The 21,080-nt window shown below is 40.8% G+C and overlaps 1 protein-coding gene across 4 annotated transcripts in view; it reads right to left on the bottom strand.

Annotated features, from left to right (window-relative positions):
• PGAP1 (post-GPI attachment to proteins inositol deacylase 1) overlaps window positions 1–21,080 on the bottom strand; it is a 734,955-nt gene that overhangs the window by 659,194 nt on the left and 54,681 nt on the right. For all 4 annotated transcript variants that reach the window (XM_075830035.1, XM_075830037.1, XM_075830034.1 and 1 more), the window contains one exon: window positions 19,575–19,746. In XM_075830035.1, coding sequence (XP_075686150.1) covers window positions 19,575–19,746 — 172 coding nt within the window. The remainder of the gene's footprint in view (window positions 1–19,574; window positions 19,747–21,080) is intronic.

The following is a 21,080-nucleotide window of genomic DNA, read 5'->3' as shown; positions in this document are numbered from 1 at the left end:
AGCAGCCCTAAATGCATGGCAGGGCTAAAGATCTGCTTGCAACCTCTAAGATGCAGCAATCGCTTTCGATCGCTGCATTTTAGGGGTTAATGGCAGAAATCGGAGCTAGCTCCGGTTCCTGCCGTTACAGGTGGATGTCAGCTGTAACATGAGTCAGGGCCATCTTGCCGTCGGCTACGGAAGCTTTCAGGGGTATGTCACATCAGAGACTCTACAATTGTGAACCAATACTTTGTAAATCGCCAAATTAGGCCTTAATTTTACATGGTACTCTTTCACTCCTGAGACTGGTCGAATGTCCAGGCAAAAGATTAGGGTCACATGTAGGGTGTTTCTAAAACCGGGAAACACCGCATAATAATTAGAGGGTTGTCTTGTTATGGTGGCACAAGCTGGGCACCACATATTGGCATATCTATGGAAAAAATCCCATTTTCACTCTGCAACATCGAGTGCACACTAATTTCTACAAAACACCTTAACATGCTCACTACACCACTAGGTAAATGCATTGAGGGGTGTGGTTTCCAAAATGGGGTCACTTCTGGGGGGTTTCCACAGACGCCCAGAAACCTGTTCCACTGTTTTGGTCCCACAGGCATCCAGAAACCAATCCAGCAAAATCTGCACTCCAAATGGCGCTCCTTCCCTTCTGAGCCCTGCCGTGTGCCCAAACAGCAGTTTATGACCACATATGAGGTATTGCCGTACTCGGGAGAATGTTGGGTTCTTTTTTTTCCTTTATTTGTTAAGAAAATGAAAGATTTTGCGCTAGAGCTACGTCTTATTGAAGAAAAAGGATTGTTTTTATTTTCACTGCCCAATTCTAAAAAATTATATGAAACATCTATGGGGTCTAAATGCTTACTACACCCCTAGATGAATTCCTCAAGGGGAGTAGTTTCCTAAATGGAATCACTTTTTGGGCATTTTCATTCTTTTGTCCCCTCAGGGGCTTTGCAAATGTGACATGGCCTCCGCAAACCATTCCTGCTAAATGTGATCTCCAAAAGCCAAATGGTGCTCCATCCCTTCTAAGCCCTGCCGTGTGTCCAAACAGCCATTTATTACCACATGTGGGGTATTGTTTTACTCGGGAGAAATTGCTTTACAAATTTTGCGGTGCTTTTTCCTCCTTCAGTCCTTGTGGAAATGAGAAAAAATTAGCTAAACCTACATTTTCTCTGAGAAAACGTAGATTTTTATTTTCCGGGCCTACTTCCAATAATTTCTGTAAAAAACCTGTGCTGTCAAAATGCTCACTACACCTCTAGATCATTTCCTTGAGGTGTGTAGTTTCCCAAATGGGGTCACTTTTGGGAAATTTCCACAGTTTTGGCACCGCAAGAGCCCTTCAAACCTGACATGGTGCCTAAAATATATTGTAATAAAAATAAGGCCACAAAATCCACTAGGTGCTCCTTTGCTTCTGAGGCCGGTGCTTCAGTCCAGTAGCACGCTAGGGCCACATGTGGGATATTTCCTAAAACTGCAGAAGCTGGGCAATAAATATTGAGTTGCATTTCTCTGACAAAACTTTGTGTTATAAAGAAAATTGGATTAAAAATTAATTTCTGCAAAAAAATATGAAATTTCTAAAATTTCACCTCTACTTTGCTTTAAATCCTGTGAAATGTCTAAAGGGTTAAGAAATTTTCTAAATGCCGTTTTGAATACTTTGAGGGGTGAAGTTTTTAAAATGGGGTGACTTTTTGGGGGTTTCTAATATAGAAGGCCCTCAAAGCCACTTCACAACTGAACTGACCCCTGCAAAAATAGCCTTTTGACATTTTCTTGAAAATGTGAGAAATTGCTGCTAAAGTTCAAAGCCTTGTAACGTCCTAGAAAAATAAAAGGGATATTCAAAAAACGATGCCAATCTAATGTAGACATATGGGGATGTTAATTAGCAACAATTTTGTGTGGTATAACTGCCTGTCTTACATGCAGACACATTTAAGTTGAGAAAAATGATAATTTTTGCAAGTTTTCGCTAAATTTTGGTGTTTTTCACAATTAAATACTGAACACATCGAGCAAATTTTGACAGTAACAAAGTCCAATGTGTCACGAGAAAACAATCTCAGAAATCGCTTGAAAAGTTAAAAGCATTCCGACGTTATTACCACATCAAGTGAAACATGTCAGATTTGAAAAATGAGGCTGTCAGGAAGGTCAAAAGTGGCTAAAGAGGGAAGGGGTTAACTTATGTATCTTGATAATAAATGAGAATATTGATTGAGACAACATATTGCTATTGTCTTTATTGATCTCCCGATGCACTGCTGATACTTCAATTACCATATTGGAATACCACCTGACAAAGCAGAGGGAGCCCATTAGAGCGCCCATCCCAAAAAGGTGCTACCTGGAAAGGGTTTCTTCGACAATAGGAACAGTTCTGTGCTACCGTAATTGGTTGCAGTATTGGAAAGTGTCCACTAGATGGCTATATTAGCTGTCAGATAGAACCTCCAAGTGCTAATCATATAATATGCCTTATGAGAGAATATAGATTCAGCTATGCGTATTGTACAGCACAAGTTTAGATGGTGCAAGTTGGCATTAAATGTAAATATTCTGGAGGATACAATCAAGCTCTCTGTGGATCAGAAGTGAAATGTATCTTATAGTAAAAGGTGTTATGCCTCCTCTGTGGGGTGCTTTAGGGAAGAACACAAAATGGCTGCTTATCCAATGCCTATGATCTCGCAATTTGGATGTGTGGGAACCGTACTAATAGGGGTCACAGTCATCGGTATTAGCAGAGTGAAGTTTCAAGCCTCTGGTGGTTTGGCCTGTGTTGCCTGCCCCTAATACAGGAAGATAAGAGGGAGTGGGCCGCAACTTGCGCTGGGCGCTGTTAAATGGAGGCCGGGGATCCGGCCCCTCCACTAGGCCCGGACTCCCTGGCAGTACAAGCCGCGGGGAATGATTGATCACACAGGGCGATGAGAGAGTATGTATGTCCTGACGTAATAGGACTCCACTGTCTGTGGTTCCTTCTCTCAGTGTCCAACCCATGGTGTCCGTTGCGAGGGGGAAATAGGTCAGCGCGGCTTGGATCCACTTTAAAATTTAGTCCGAGGTTCCGGTCCCTTCACTAGGCCCTACCTCACCGGCTGGTCGATCAACGCTCCCAAGGTATCAAAACGTTCCTAGCCGTCATACAGTAGATTTCACGTTCTGGCGCACGGACCGCCAGTGATGCGCCTCATTTGTTCAGAATATAAAAATGGGAAGAAAAAGGACAAGGACCATAAAGGCGCTGCTAGTTCCAAAGATTGATTAAATGAACATAATTCATAAATGTAATAATAAATAATGAAATGGTACAATGTGATGACGGACAGGCGTCTTCATCAGGCCAATACAATTGTGTAGAAAAGAAGCCGCTTAAATACACAACAAATAATACACTCAAAAAAAGAAAAAACAGAGAGATCGCCAAAATGAAAGGTCAAAGATCATTCATTACGTCACAACAAAAGGTCATCACAAACGAGAACAGACGTGCAGTAAAAATCCAGCAGGTAAAAAGGTAAAACCCATAAACAAATTATATCCATTTTTAGTTAATTGCTAATAAAGGATAATTGATATTCTAAAATGTTAAATATGCAATATATCATGGTAATAGGTTAAAACGTACCTGTGAATTAAAATTTGAAGAAAAACATTTAAAAGATTGATTTGAAAGAACTGTAAAAATTTATGTACTAAGGCCTCATGCACACGACTGTAGCCATGTGCACGGCCGTGATTTTTGGGTCGGCCGGCCACAGAGTGTCACCCACGAGCCGCCTGCAAATCGCGGGCCTGCACATGGCCACGTGCATTATTTGCCATGAGCCTGGACCGCAGAACACGGCCGTAATAAGACATGACCATTCTTTCTGCGGCTCCTGGGCCTTACACGGACCGTGGAAACCATGGTCGTGTTCTTGGGCTCATAGAAATGAATGGGGCCGAAATACTCCCGTGGATTTTCGGGGGAATTGCGGCCACAAAAGTACGTTCGTGTGCATGGGGCCTAAGGAGAAAACTCCCCAATGTAGTAATAAGTTAAATGTTGTAATAAAATCACGTGCCTGGGAGACAGAGGCTAAAACACAGGCGGCGCTGTAATAGCTTCCCTGGCGTCATGGCAACGGTAATGTTACGGTGGCTGTGGTGGACCAAAAAAAGAACTGTGGAACGCATAGTGACACGCATCGGGAAAAAGACATCGGAGATACGCTCCTATCAACAAAAGGTATTCAGGAGAAGGGGTCAAGAGATTCTCAAAGCTAGAAGCACACAGACAGAAGGACATTGGGAACATAAATTAAAAGCAAGTTCAATAAATTATTTTGTTTTTTGAGACGTAACGTTGTTTTCCTATTCAAAATGTGAGAAACAACGCAAGGGGGGAAGGGAGAGGTGGGGTAAGCTGGATGAAATATATATTATTGTCATTACTCAGTAACAAAGAGTTTAGAATGTATATCAATAAAAGCACAACCAGGAACATTGATGACAATAAAAATTAATATAAATGCTAAATAACCATGTAGGATGATAAAAATAAAAAAAATGATATACAAATCTAAAAACTTTTTTTTACAATCTATCAGTTCTGAAAAGGTTATTCTAAAGCGGACTCCGTTAAATCATTCAGACCATTGGCATGTAAGATAGCAAGCTTAAAAATCCAATCGTTTTCCCTCTGTTTGATTTTGATAAATCTGTTAAATGGATCTGCTGGGATATGTACAATAGGAGTAACTTTGATATTCTCAAAGCTACAATTAGGTTTATACAAACAATGTCTGGAAACACTTTGTTTAACCCCTTCCCTCTTTAGCCACTTTTGACCTTCCTGACAGCCTCATTTTTCAAATCGGTCAGGTTTCACTTTATGTGGTAATAACGCTGGAATGCTTTCACCTATCCAAGCGATTCTGAGACCTTTTTCTCATGACACATTGGATTTTATGTTACTGGCAAAATTTACTCGATACGTTCAGTATTTAATTGTGAAAAACACCAAATTTAAGCGAAAAATTGCAAAAATTAGTATTTTTCTAAATTTAAATGTATTTGCTTGTACGACAGGCAGTTATACCACACAAAATAGCTGCTAATTAACATCCCCCATATGTCTCCTTTAGTTTGGCACTGTTTTTTGAACAGCCTTTTATTTTTCTAGGATGTTACAAGGCTTAGAACTTTAGAAGCAATATCTCACATTTTCCAGAAAATTTCAAAAGGCTATTTTTACAGGGGCCAGTTCAGTTGTGAAGTGGCTTTAAGGGCCTTATATATTAGAAACCCCCAATAAGTCACCACATTTTAAAAACTGCACCCCTCAAAGTATTCAAAACAGCATTTAGAAAGTTTCTTAACCCTTTAGACATCTCACAGGAATAAGTAAAAATTCATATTTAATCCATTTTTTTTGTAACACAGAAAGTTTTACCAGATAAATGCAACTCAATATTTATTGCCCAGATTCTGCAGTATTTAGAAATATCCCACATGTGGCCCTAGCGTGCTATTGGACTGAAGCACCGGCCTCTGAAGAAAAGGAGCGCCTAGTGGATTTTGGGGCCTTCTTTATATTAGAATATATTTTAGGCACCATGTCAGGTTTGAAGGGCTCCTGCAATGCCAAAACAGTGGAAATCCCCCAAAAGTGACCCCATTTGGGAAACTACACACCTCAAAGAAATTATCTAGGGGTATAGTGAGCATTTTGACCGCACAGGTTTTTTACCGAAATTATTGGAAGTAGGCCGTGAAAATTAAAATCTACATTTTTTCAAAGAAAATGTAGGTTTATCGATTTTTTTTTCTCATTTCCACAAGAACTAAAGGAGAAAAAGCATGCAAAATATGTTAAGCAATTTCTCCCAAGTAAAGCCATACCCAACATGTGGTCATAAACTGAAGTTTGGACAAACGGCAGGGCTTAGAAGGGATGGAGCGCCATTTGGCTTTTGGAGTTCAAATTTAGCCGGAATGGTTTGCGGAGGCCATGTCACATTTACAAAGCCCCTAAGGGGACAAAACAGTGGAAACCCCCCACAAGTGACCCCATTTTAGAAACTATACCCATTGAGGAAAATATCTAGGGGTATAGTGAGCATCTTGAATGCACAGGTTTTTTACAGAAATTATTGGAATTAGGCCCTGAAAATAAAAATCTACATTTTTTCAGGTCATTACGGTCGCGGCGATACCAAATACGTATGGTTTATTATTTTTTTTTCAATAATAAAGGACTTGATAAGGGAACAGGGCGATTGTGTTTTATTTTATTAAATTATTTTTTTTTCGAATACATTGCGCTACCTACGTAGTTCAATGTATTAGATCTGTCAGTTATTCACTGACAGCAAGCAGAGTAGGCCCCGCCGGGAGGCGAAACCTAATGGGCTTCCGCAATGGCAGAGGAGGCCATGGTGTCTCCTGTTGCCTTAGTAGCAGTCGCCAGTCCTGATTGCCTGTCAGGGCTGACGATCTGCTAGCAACCGCTAAGATGCAGTGATCGCTTTCGATCGCTGCATCGAAGGGGTTAATGGCAGGGCTCGGCGCTAGGTCCGGTTCCTGCCGTTACAGGTGGATGTCAGCTGTAACATACAGCTGACTTCCACCACTGATGATGCCGGATCAGCTCCTGTGCCTGCTCCATCTTGCCGGCGACTACGGAAGCCGCTCAGGCTCCGCCGCCAGGCGGGGGCTGGAAGTTTTCCATGCTAGGCAGACCGGGAGGCCAGTGTTAGGCCTCCGGTGGCCATTGCAGTCACCGGAACTCCGGCAATTTTTAACATTTGATCTGTGTTTATTAATTCTGTTTCTTAATGTTTGGGTCGTGTGTCCCACATACTGTAGGTTGCAAGGACATTGCAACAAAAAAATTACATAACTACTCCCACAATTCAGGACGCTTTTGATTGGAAAGCCTTCCAAAGTTACAGTAGTTGTATAGTCTACACTTTTATGCGTTATATTTAAACAGCATAAGCATCTTATATGACCACAGCGAAAGGAAACATTTGATATTGTAAATATTTTTGGAATACTCTGTTTAGTACTGCGCAACTCGCTTTTAGCTCTTCTATAGGTCTTCTTTGGTTTTGCTGGTAATAATGTTTTCAAAAAAGGAGAATATACCAATGTTTTTGGAGGATCTATGTAATTTCTCTGCTACCAGTATTGAAAGAGGTTTTGAAATTATATTTATAGTGATTCTGAATATATTTTTTAGTTGTTGCAGGGTTAATGCAATCATTTTGTGTAAGGCACATTGCTTGATATTCAGTACCCTTAATCAAGCTAGTGAGAAAAACTTTTTCTTTGAATCCCTTTTTCAGAAGGTGGCATTCTATTGTAAAATCTTTGTCATAAGAACAATTTTTTCTAACTCTCCTAAATTATCCGAATGGTAAATTTTTGAGCCATGGGGGATAATGGGCACTCAAAGTCTAAATAACAGGTTACATCAACTAATTTGAAATGCGTCTTGGTAGTTAGAATGTGTTCCTTCTTTTCAATAGTCAGATCCAAGAAATCTATGGATTTCTCAGAATAAGTGTGTGTGTAAAGGTAAGACCAAAAGGTGGTATTATTTAAATAAAACAAATGCATTAGCAGCAGCTGCATCACCCCTCCAAAAAAAAACAAAAAACAGGTCATCAATGTTAAGTCTATACAATAAAATGCTATTTTTAAAAAAATGATTCCCAAAGATAGTGTTCTTCAAAAGCGCACATACATTGAAGGAAATAAGTATTTGATCCCTTGCTGATTTTGTAAGTTTGCCCACTGTCAAAGACATGAACAGTCTAAAATTTTTAGGCTAGGTTAATTTTACCAGTGAGAGATAGATTATATTAAAAAAAAACAGTAAAATCATAGTCAAAATTATATATATATTTATTTGCATTGTGCACAGAGAAATAAGTATTTGATCCCTTTGCCAAACAAGACTTAATACTTGGTGGCAAAACCCTTGTTGGCAAGCACAGCAGTCAGACGTTATTTTTTAGTTGATGATGAGGTTTGCACACATGTTAGATGGAATTTTGGCCCACTCCTCTTTGCAGATCATCTGTAAATCATTAAGATTTCGAGGCTGTCGCTTGGCAACTCAGATCTTCTGCTCCCTCCATAAGTTTTCGATGGGATTAAGGTCTGGAGACTGGCTAGGCCACTCCATGACCTTAATGTGCTTCTTTTTGAGCCACTCCTTTGTTGCCTTGGCTGTATGTTTCGGGTCATTGTCGTGCTGGAAGACCCAGCCACGAGCCATTTTTAATGTCCTGGTGGAGGGAAGGAGGTTGTCACTAAGGATTTGACGGTACATGGCTCCATCCATTCTCCCATTGATGCGGTGAAGTAGTCCTGTGCCCTTAGCAGAGAAACACCCCCAAAACATACTGTTTCCACCTCCATGCTTGACAGTGTGTTCTTTGGGTCATAGGCAGCATTTCTCTTCCTCCAAACACGGCGAGTTGAGTTAATGCCAAAGAGCTCCATTTTAGTCTCATCTGACCACAGCACCTTCTCCCAATCACTCTCAGAATCATCCAGGTGTTCATTTGCAAACTTCAGACGGGCCTGTACATGTGCCTTCTTGAGCAGGGGGACCTTGCGGGCACTGCAGGATTTTAATCCATTACGGCGTAATGTGTTACCAATGGTTTTCTTGGTGACTGTGGTCCCAGCTGCCTTGAGATCATTAACAAGTTCCCCCCGTGTAATTTTCGGCTGAGCTCTCACCTTCCTCAGGATCAAGGATACCCCACGAGCTAAGATTTTACATGGAGCCCCAGATCGATGTCGATTGACACTCATTTTGTATGTCTTCCATTTTCTTACTATTGCACCAACAGTTGTCTCCTTCTGACCCAGCGTCTTATGGTTTTGTAGCCCATTCCAGCCTTGTGCAGGTCTATGATCTTGTCCCAGACATCCTTAGAAAACTCTTTGGTCTTGCCCATGTTGTAGAGGTTAGAGTCAGACTGATTAATTGAGTCTGTGGACAGGAGTCTTTTATACAGGTGACCATTAAAGACAGTTGTCTTTAATGCAGGCACCAAGTTGATTTGGAGCGTGTAACTGGTCTGGAGGAGGCTGAACTCTTAGGCCTCATGCACACGACCGTAGCCGTGTGCACGGCCGTGATTTTCGGGTCGGCCGGCTGCTGACTGTCAGCCGCAAGCCGCCCGCAAATCGCGGGACATGCACATGGCCGCCGCCATTGTTTTCAATGAGCCCGGACCGCAGAACACGGCCGTAATAAGACATGCCCGTTCTCTGCGGGCCGTGCAAGGACCGCAAAAACTACGGTCGTGTGTATGGCCCCATAGAAAAGAATGGGGCCGCAATTCTCCCGTGGATTTTCGGGGGAATTGCGGCCGCAAAAACACGTTCGTGTGCATGGGGCCTTAATGGTTGGTAGGGGATCAAATATTTATTTCTCTGTGCACAATGCAAATAAATATATATAATTTTGACTATGTGATTTTCAGTTGTTTTTTTTATATAATCTATCTCTCACTGGTAAAATTAACCTAGCCTAAAAATTCTAGACTGTTCATGACTGACAGTGGGCAAACTTACAAAAATCAGCAAGGGATCAAATACTTATTTCCTTCACTGTATATAGATTGGCGTACAATGGAGCAAACCGTGACCCCATTGCACAGCCCTTGATTTGTTTAAAAACAAAATTACAAACGTAAAAACATTGGGTGTTGAAATAAATTTGATGCAATTAGTTAGAAATACTATCTGCTTATTGGGTAAATTAGAGTCAGATGTAAGATAGGAGGTAGTGGCTTGAATACCCAGATTGTGTGGGATGTTTGAATACAAGGACGATACATCCGCTGCTAAAAAGCTTATATCTGTCAGATTATGAGTGGATTGTAGGTCATGCAATTCTCTAATAAGCTGTGTAGAATCTTTTAAGAAGGAAGGTAGTTTGAAAACAAAAGGCTGTAAGTGCAGGTCTATGTAATGTGATAGATTGCTTTTTAGAGAGCCAATACAAGAGATGATTGGTTAATAAGGGCAGATAAGGAATTGTGTATTTTTGGTAAATTATACATAAAAGGGAACAGTTGGAAAAGGGACAGTTAGGAAAAGTTTTTCTTTTTTGGATGAGAGGTTACCAATATATGCTGGTTCAAATCAGGGATTTGCACTCCATCTCATAAGAAGGGATAGGATTAACAGATAATTTCTCATAAAATATTACGTCAAACATTGGTAAATTCTCACAAACTATCCTTTTTTGAAAACATTACCAGCAAAACCAAAGATAACATATAGAAGAGCTAAAACTCTAAGAAACATAGTAGCAGCAAGAAAGTTGCGCAGTACTAAACAGAGTATTCCAAAAATGTTTACAATATCAAATGGCTCCTTTCGCTGTGGTCATATAAGATGCTTATGCTGTTTAAATAGAACACCTAAAAGTGTAGACTATACATCTACTGTAACTTTGGAAGGCTTTCCAATCAAAAGCGCCCTAAATTGTGGGAGTAGTTATGTAATTTATTTGTTGCAATGTCCTTGCAACCTACAGTAGGTGGTACGAACGTTCCAAACATTAACCCCATGCCGTTCGCGCTCAGCGACGGAATATTACGTTGCGGAAGTAACGACCATTTTGGCTGTCTTCCCGACACATGCAGGAGCTGTGACAGCTGCTGTCTCGTACAGCAGCTACCGCAGCTCCTACAGCGGGGACCGATCGCTGTGTTCCCGCTGATTAACCCCTTAAAAGCCGCGTTCAATACGGAACGCGGCTTTTTAGGGGTTAATCTACAAATCGCCGGCCTGCTACACGATAGCGGCCAGCGATGGTGACTATGGCAACCGGACACCTAACAATGGCTTCCGGCTATACCATCGACGGAAGCTTAGTGGGTCCTGACAAAGTCAGGACCCACTATGCTTGTTGTCAGTGAGTAGCTGACAGCTCCAAAACACTGCACTACGCATGTAGTGCAGTGTATTAGAATAGCGATCAGGGCCTCCTGTCCTTAAGTCCCCTAGTGGGACAAAGTAATAAAGTAAAAAAAAAAAAAAGTAAAAAAAGTTGTGTAAAAATAAGAAAATAAAAGTTTTAAAAGTAATAAAAGTAAAAATCCCTTTTTTTCCCTTATCAGTCCTTTATTATTAATAAAAATATATAAAACAAATAAACTATACATAATTGGTATCGCCGCGTCCGTAACGGCCTGAACTATTTATTTTGTTATTTATCCCGCGCGGTGAACGCCGTAAAAGAAAATAATAAACCGTACCAGAATCACAATTGTTTAGTCACTTCACCTCCAAAAAAAATGGAATAAAAAGAGATCAAAAAGTCGCATCTACCTAAAAATTGTATGATCGAAACTACAGTTCGTTACGCAAAAAATAAGTCCTTGCACGGATTTATTGATGGAAAAATTAAAAAGTTATGGCTCTTAGAATAAGGTAACACCAAAAGTGAATGATTTTTTACAAAAAGTATTTTATTGTGCAAACGCCATAAGACATAAAAAAAACTATAAACATATGGTATCGCCATAATCATATCGCCCCGCAGAATAAAGTGAATATGTCATTTATAGCGCACGGTGAACGCTGTAAAAAAAATAGAAGAGAAAAACAATAGTAGAATTGCTGGTTTTTAGTCACCACGCCACTTAAAAATAGAATAAAAACTAATCAAAAGGCTGCATGCACCCCAAGAAAACTATAATGAATTCCTCAAGGTGTCTAGTTTCCAAAATGGGGTCACTTTTGGGGGGGGTTTCCACTGTTTTGGCACCACAAAACCTCTTCAAACCGGACATGGTGCCTAATAAAAAGGAGGACTCAAAATCCTCTAGGTGGTCCTTTGCTTCGGAGGCCGGTGACACCCGTATTCAGCCCCCAGAATGCCCCCCCTCTTACTGGGAGTTAATGCAAAATTGTTTGGGATTTGGTGCACCCACTGCTGGACCAGGGTTACCACCTCTACCTGGATAATTTTTATACCAGCTTCCCACTCTTCAACTGCCTTGCTTCCAGAAGTCCTGCGGCATGCGGCACTGCTAGAAGAAATCTGAGAGGCCTCCCTAAGACTCTGCTTGGGCAAACACTAAGAAGGGGTTAGAGCAGGGCACATTCTAGCAGCAACATATTGTGTGTCACGTACAAGGACAAGAGAGATGTCCTTGTATTGACAACAATGCATGGCCACACCAGTACTCATGTACCTGTACGAGGTACCAGTACAGAGACCCCCAAACCAGATTGCATCCTGGACTGCAATAGGTACATGGGAGGGGTGGACTTGTTAGATCAAGTCCTGAAGCCCTACAGCGCCATGCGGTGTGGTATAAGAAACTGGACGTGCACATCATACCGATGGCATTATACAATGCATACGTGCTACGTCGATGTACAGGCCAGAGGGTAACTTTCCTGGAATTACAAGAGGTGGTAATCAAGAAACTAATTTTTAGGGACTAGTACTTCTGGAAGCGAGGCCCCACGCATCGCACCAGGGCAACACTTTCCAGGAGAAGTTCCCCAAACTGGCAAGGAGGGAAAAAAAGTCAAAAGAGGTGCAAAGTCTGTTATAAGAGGGGGATAAGGGAGGACACAATGTATCAATGTGACACGTTTCTTGAAAACTAAGGCTCTGTATGAAAGAGTGTTATAAAATGTATCATACATCCCTTGATTTTTAATCTACGCCAGTTTTACTTACCCTGATGCCCTCCGCACAGCTTATCCCCCTCATTTTTCCCTTCTGAGCCCTGATGTGTGCCCAGGCAGCTGATAACAGCCACATGTAGGGTATTGCCATACCCGTAAGAACCCACATTACAGTTTATGGGGTGTATGTCTCCAGTCAAAATGCTCACTACACCTGTAGATGAATGCCTTAATGGGTGTAGTATTAAAATGGGGTCACTTCTCGGGGGTTTCAACTGTACTGGTACCTTAGTGGCTTCTGCATACATGACTTCGCATGAGAGAAAATCCCCAGTAGGCCAAATGGTGGTCCTTTCCTTCTGAGCCCTCCCATGGGCCCAAACGGCAGTTTATCACCACTAATGGGATATTGCCGCACTCAGGACAAATTGGGCAACAAAATGGGGCAAAAAACTGTGCGGTCAAAATGGTAACAACAACCATAAATTAATTACTTGAGGGGTGTAGTTTCCAAAATAGGGTCACTTCTGGTGGGTTTCCATTGCTTTGATACCTCTGGGGCTCTGCAAATGTGACATGGCACCCAAAAACCAATCCAGCAAAATATGCACTCCAAAGAATACACAGCGCTCCTTCCCTTCTGAGGCCTCCCAAGGGCCCAAACGGCAGTTTTTCACCACAAATGGGGTATTGCTGCATTCAGGAGAAATTTGGCAACAAAATGGGGTATTTTGTTCCCTGTGAAAATAAGACATTTTGATCAGAAATTACATCTTATTGGAAAAAATTTCATTTTTTAAATTTCACAGCCCAATTCAAATACGTGCCGTGTAAAAACTGTGGGGTCAAAATGTTAACAACAACCAGAAATTAATTCCTTGAGGGGTGTAGTTTCCGAAATGGGGTCACTTTTGGGGGATTCCTACTGTTTTGGCACCTCAACACCTCCTCAAACCCAGCATGCTGCCTAAAATATATTCTAATAAAAAAAAAAAAAAAGAGGCCTCAAAATGCACTAGGTGCTTCTTTGCTTCTGGGGCTGGTGTTTTGGTCCACGAGCGCACTAGAGACACATGTGGGACATTTCTAAAAACTGCACAATCTGGACAATACATATTTAGTAGTGTTTCTCTGGTAAAACCTTCTGTGTTACAGAAAAAAAATTAATACAATTGAAATTCAGCAAGGAAAATAAAATTTGCAAATTTCACCTCCACTTTGCTTTAATTCCTATGAAATGCCTAAAGGGTTAAATAAACTTTCTAAATGCTGTTTTGAATACTTTGAGGGGTCTAATTTTCAAAATGGGGTGTTTTATGGGGGTTTCTAATACATAGGCCCCTCAAAGCTACTTTGGAACCTAACAGGTACCTTAAAAAAAGGCTTTTGAATTTTTTTAAAAAATATATGAGAAATTGCTGTTTATGTTCTAAGCCTTGTAACGTCCAAGAAAAATAAAAGAATGTTCAAAAACGATGACAATCTAAAGTAGACATATGGGAAATGTGAACTAGTAACTATTTTGGGTGGTATAACCATCTCTTTTACAAGCAGATGCATTTAAATTCTGAAAAATTCTATTTTTTATAAATTTTCTAAAAATTTTGCAATTTTCACCAATAAACGCTGAATATATCGTCCAAATTTCAACACTAACATAAAGCCCAATGTCTCACGAGAAAACAATCTCAGAATCGCTTGGATATGTTTAAGCATTCCGACGTTATGACCACATAAAGTGAAATGTCAGATTTGAAAAATGGGCTCTGAGCCTTAAAGAGACTCTGTCACCACATTATACAGTGAAGGAAATAAGTATTTGATCCCTTGCTGATTTTGTACGTTTGCCCACTGTCAAAGACATGAACAGTCTAGAATTTTTAGGCTAGGTTAATTTTACCAGTGAGAGATAGATTATATAAAAAAAATAAAAGAAAATCACATTGTCAAAATTATATATATTTATTTGCATTGTGCACAGAGAAATAAGTATTTGATCCCTTTGGCAAACAAGACTTAATACTTGATGGCAAAACCCTTGTTGGCAAGCACAGCAGTCAGACGTTTTTTTGTAGTTAATGATGAGGTTTGCACACATGCTAGATGGAATTTTGGCCCACTCCTCTTTGCAGATCATCTGTAAATCATTAAGATTTCGAGGCTGTCGCTTGGCAACTCGGATCTTCAGCTCCCTCCATAAGTTTTCGATGGCATTAAGGTCTGGAGACTGGCTAGGCCACTCCATGACCTTAATGTGCTTCTTTGTGAGCCACTCCTTTGTTGCCTTGGCTGTATGTTTCGGGTCATTGTCGTGCTGGAAGACCCAGCCACGAGCCATTTTTAATGTCCTGATGGAGGGAAGGAGGTTGTCACTCAGGATTTGACGGTACATGGCTCCATCCATTCTCCCATTGATGCGGTGAAGTAGTCCTGTGCCCTTAGCAAAGAAACACCCCCAAAACATAATGTTTCCACCTCCATGCTTGACAGTGGGGACGGTGTTCTTTGGGTCATAGGCAGCATTTCTCTTCCTCCAAACACGCCGAGTAGAGTTAATGCCAAAGAGCTCAATTTTAGTCTCATCTGACCACAGCGCCTTCTCCCAATCACTCTCAGAATCATCCAGATGTTCATTTGCAAACTTCAGACGGGCCTGTACATGTGCCTTCTTGAGCAGGGGGACCTTGCGGGCACTGCAGGATTTTAATCCATTACGGCGTAATGTGTTACCAATGGTTTTCTTGGTGACTGTGGTCCCAGCTGCCTTGAGATCATTAACAAGTTCCCCCCGTGTAGTTTTCAGCTGAGCTCTCACCTTCCTCAGGATCAAGGATACCCCACGAGGTGAGATTTTGCATGGAGCCCCAGATCGATGTCGATTGACAGTCATTTTGTATGTCTTCCATTTTCTTACTATTGCACCAACAGTTGTCTCCTTCTCACCCAGCGTCTTACTTATGGTTTTGTAGCCCATTCCAGCCTTGTGCAGGTCTATGATCTTGTCCCTGACATCCTTAGAAAGCTCTTTGGTCTTGCCCATGTTGTAGAGGTTAGAGTCAGACTGATTAATTGAGTCTGTGGACAGGAGTCTTTTATACAGGTGACCATGTAAGACAGCTGTCTTTAATGCAGGCACCAAGTTGATTTGGAGCGTGTAACTGGTCTGGAGGAGGCTGAACTCTTAATGGTTGGTAGGGGATCAAATACTTATTTCTCTGTGCACAATGCAAATAAATATATATAATTTTGACTATGTGATTTTCTTTATTTTTTTTTTATATAATCTATCTCTCACTGGTAAAATTAACCTAGCCTAAAAATTCTAGACTTTTCATGACTTTGACAGTGGGCAAACTTACAAAATCAGCAAGGGATCAAATACTTATTTCCTCCACTGTAAGTGTCCTATCTCCTACATAAGGAGATCGGCGCTATAATGTAGGTGACAGTAATGCTTTTTATTTAAAAAAACGATCTATTTTCACAACGTTAGGAGCGATTTTGGTTTATGCTGATGAGTTGCTTAATGCCCAAGTGGGCGTATTTTTACTTTCGACCAAGTGGGCGTTGTACAGAGGAGTGTATGACGTTGACCAATCGGCATCATGCACTCCTCTCCATTCATTTAGACAGCAGAATCACGTTCTTACTAGAACATGATCTGCAGCCACATACACAGCGATTCTGTGTATGTAAGATTACGGTTGCCATGATGCCAGGGACACTATTACAGCGCCACCTGTGTTTTAGCCTCTGTCTCCCAGGATCGTGATTTTATTACAACATAAAACTTATTACTACATTGGTGAGCTTTCTCCTCAGTATATAAATTTTCACAGTTCTTTCAAATCAATCTTTTAAAAGTTTTTCTTCAAATTTTAATTCACAAGTACGTTTTAACCTATTACCATGATATATTGCATATTTAACATTTTATAATAGAAATTATCCTTTATTAGCAATTAATCTCATTTGTGATGACCTTTTGTTGTGACGTAATGAACGATCTTTGACCCGTCATTTTGGTGGTTTCTCTTCGTTTTTTTTTCTTTTTTTGAGTGTATTATTTGTAGTGTATTTAAGCTACTTCTTTTCTACACAATTGTATTGGCCTGATGAAGACGCCTGTCCGGCGTCCAAACGCGTAGCGCATTGTACTATTTCATTATTTATTATTACATTTATGAACTATGTTAATTTAATCAATCTTTGGAACTAGCAGCGCCTTTCTGGCCCTTGTCCTTTTTCTTCCTATTTTTATATTTTACATTTGGCAACATTCCTTGTTGCAGTTTATGGACCTGGCAGCAGCTTTATCCTGGATTCATTTGTTTATCGCAATTTCCGAATGTTGTACCTGCCTGTACAACACCACAAGGTGGGCACATTTTTTCTCTATTTTAACAATACCTCCAGGTTAATTTGTACTATGTGGCGCCGTGTTGTGTTTTTTCTCTTCTAGTTCATAATTTATTCAAAGGCTTGTGCCTCTTAAAATATTAGGTGCATTTTATGCAAACTTTCTTTCTATTAAGACTGGCTTATCAAATGCCAGTCTTAACCCCTTCACGACAGCCATATACGTTTCAACAGCCGATTCCCGGTGAAATTGTCATGTATATAAATGGTTTCAGTGCGGAATGGGCTTTAATGAGTGCAACGTTGCACTTCCCTGTCTGCTGGCTCTCTCCTCAATGTCGTTCCCGGCCAAAGCATAGCAAGCGCCCTGGCCGGGGACTCCCATCTTAGAAAACCTTTGACGTCACTATCCATTTATGGACAGTGATGTTAGGGGCTTTGAAACTAATCTGGAAAATGTAAGCCTCATAACGCTTGTAAAGAAACAATTAAAATAGTTAGAATAGTCAAAGCAGTTGCAAAGATTTTACTGTTTAAAGAAGTGTATATCAGAAATAAAACATTTGACCTGGAGTCAGGGGCATCAATGACCCTTGGTCATGACAGGGCTAATAAATATCCCCCAAAGTTGATTAGGCATTGTTCACATCTGCATCTGTTATTTTCGTTGTTCTGATTAGTCATAGGAACAACGAAAATGAGGCTAGTGACTGATCCATCACAGGATGGAGATCAACAGCGCCCAACAGAACCCATGCTGCATTATTTTGTCTTATTTTTTGCCCATAGCCTAACAGAGCCTCCAACGCAAATGTGAACATAGCCTTAGAAAGTTGTAGAACTTATATAATAATTAAAGCGTTATTCCCATCTCAGACATTTATGGCATATCCACAGAATACGTTATAAGTGTCTGACAGATGCAGGCCACAGCTCGGGGACCCGAACCTATATCAAAAACAACCACAGACCGTTGATTTTTAAGCTGGGTCAATGTGAAGAGGTGGCCACGCATGCGCACTGGTCTCTCCATTACGTTCTATGTGAGCTGGGACCAGCATCTATCAAGACATTTATGAGGTTGTAATATTTTTTTTTCTTTCGATTTTAGAACTCAGGTTTTGTTTGAGTATGCCACAAGTGTGAAAATTGCTCTCAAACCCCTGACAGCTAAAAGGTTAAAAAGTACTTAATACAATATAAAGTTAATTTTAAAGCAGAATTATTTTCATGAAATTGCACACAACAACATTTTCAATATAAGAAAGCACCTACATAGTTCGAAGCATAATAGCGAAAGGTATTCTACAAAGATCCTGATCACACAAAATATGATTGGAAAATTTTGCTACTTTTTCAGTCTCAACGTATGCAGCACATTAGTTCAGTATATAGCTTATAGTTCAAAATATTTTTTGCATTAGTTCAGGTGGGGCAGTGGGGTATCCAGACAGTTAGGGTATGTTCACACGTAGTCAACAAAAACGTCTGAAAATCCAGAGCTGTCTTCAAGGGAAAACAGACCCTGCTTTTCAGACGTTTTTTTACCAACTCGCATTTTTTGCGGCGTTTTTCGCGCCGTTTTCGCGCCGTTTTTTACATCCGTTTTTGGAGCTGTTTTCATTGGAGTCTATGAGAAAACAGCTCCAAAAACGTCCAAAGAAGTGTCCTGCACTTCTTTTGACGAGGCTGTATTTTTACGCGTCGTCGTTTGACAGCTGTCAAACGACGATGCGTAAATAACAGGTCGTCTGCACAGTACGTCGGCAAACCCATTCAAATGAATGGGCAGATGTTTGCCGACGTATTGGAGCCGTATTTTCAGACGTAAAACGAGGCATAATACGATTAATAATACAATAATACAATTTTGTTGTATGAGTAACATAGAACAGTATATGTGCACAAGGCAGTACAGCATGTGCACAAAACCTTGTACTTTATGTACATGGATAGAAGAGCTGAGAAAGGGAAAACAGTCAAAACCCTCCGAGAGCTAAATAGGACCTTCAGTCTGCCAGTTGCTCTACCACTGTCGTAGAAAATATCACACAGTATGTTAGGGCAGATGCACACAAGCACCTCTGTATTTGTCCCCACCCCATTTTAGTTTCTTAAAAAATGAACAGGCGATTCATCCACACTTGGTTGGGTTCACATGGTGCGTTTTTGTTGCATTATTGAAATGCTGGAAAGAAAAACGGATGTTTCTTAATAACTTATGCATTTTACAAACTTTTTTTTTTTTTTACAGCTGTAAGCATATAACAAGTATATTGAAAACCAGATTACAGCTGAAACGATTTGTAAAAACACACAGGTATTTAAAAACTCAAGCGTTTTTCAGATGCGTTATTCTTTCCAGTATTTCAAAAAGGCAACCTGTGAACCCGGCCTAAGATCACCCATCTCTAAAATAAAGTAGTCTCTGTTTAAGACCGATCATTTTAATGTATATCACAAACTCAGTCTAAGCATATGTTGTTTCCCCCAAACACACACTATATATTGAAAGTCAAACTTACCAGTTAGATAATAATCTATAGGCATCACTGGCATAACATGAGGTGTTGCTTGTGTTATAATGAGATTTATCAATTGAGGCTTAAAATTCTTTAGTGTAAATAACGCTCTTGAAATAAGGCCACCCATTGAATGTCCAAGAAGTACAACACTTTGCGGAGGATATTCTTGGTTCTAAAATATATATAAAAAAAAGAAAAAAGCAGTAGTAAATAGCGATCATATATGCAAAATAAAATATATACATAAAACATGTATGATAAAAAGATAAACAACTGCATTGGGCAGGGGACACATTGGTCAATGCTTTGTTGTCCTTAACCCCTTCCCGCTTTGGGCACTTTTGACCTTCCTGACAGAGCCTCATTTTTTAAACCTGACATGTTTCACTTTATGTGGTAATAACTTCGGAATGCTTTCACCTATCCAAGCGATTCTGAGATTGCTTTCTCGTGACACTTTGGACTTTGTTACTTTATGTTATGTTACTTTATGTTACTATGTTTAGCGATTTTTTTCCTCATGTCCACAAGGACTAAAAGGAGAAAAAGCACCACCAAATTTGTAAAGCAATTTCTCCCAAGTAAAACAATATCCCACATGTGGTAATAAACAGCTGTTTGGACACACGGAAGGGCTTAGAAGGGATGGAGAACCATTTGGCTTTTGGAGTTCACATTTAGCAGGAATGGTTTGCGGAGGCCATGTCACATTTACAAAGCCCCTAAGGGGACAAAACAATGAAAACACCCAAAAAGTGACTCCATTTAGGAAACTACACCCCTAGAGGAATTCATCTAGGGGTGTATTAAGTAGGGATGCACAATGCATCGAAACTTCGATTCGGTTTCGATACTGTGCATCCCCAAACGGTTCGATACCGCGATTTCATGTATTTCGATACTTTGCTGCGCTGCCGCACAGCTAAGTATAGTAACACATGAATGTATGAGAGCGGGGCTGCGGCTGTGTAATACAGTCATTGCCCTGCCCCTGACAAGTGCACGGGGTCAGGATGATGTGATGCGGCCGGCGCTGCACTAATGAGTGGCGGCACTGAAGACAGAACATGGCAGGCGCACTACAAAACACCCCCATGTTCTGTCTTCAGTGCCTGAACCGCCACTCATTAATGCAGCGCCGGCCGCATCGACTCATGCTGAACGCGCACGCACTTTCTGTCAGGAGCGGGGCAATGGCTGTATTACACAGGCGCAGCCGCGCTGGCGTAAATCAGAGAAACCTCTCATCTCCACCGCTATTCCCGTGAATGCTGCGATCACAGCTGACTGCAGCATTCAGGGGAAAATGCGAAGGGGGGATGCCCCTTGGACTGCGTCACAGGAATACCTGTGACGCGATTGAGGGACATACCATATATGGGCAGACAGCCCAGGGCCCATTGAAGGACCCCAGGGCTGTCTTACCATATTTCTTGTTGTTAGGGCATACTTCGGTATGTCCTAACAACTGCCTGTGTACTATCCATACACAGGCTAATGTACTGG

The sequence above is a fragment of the Rhinoderma darwinii genome, chromosome 6, assembly GCF_050947455.1.
Source record: "Rhinoderma darwinii isolate aRhiDar2 chromosome 6, aRhiDar2.hap1, whole genome shotgun sequence".
In the NCBI taxonomy this organism is placed as follows: Eukaryota; Metazoa; Chordata; class Amphibia; order Anura; family Rhinodermatidae; genus Rhinoderma; species Rhinoderma darwinii.
The sequence above is the reverse complement of the archived record's forward strand: the minus strand, read 5'-3'. Positions and strand labels throughout refer to the sequence as shown.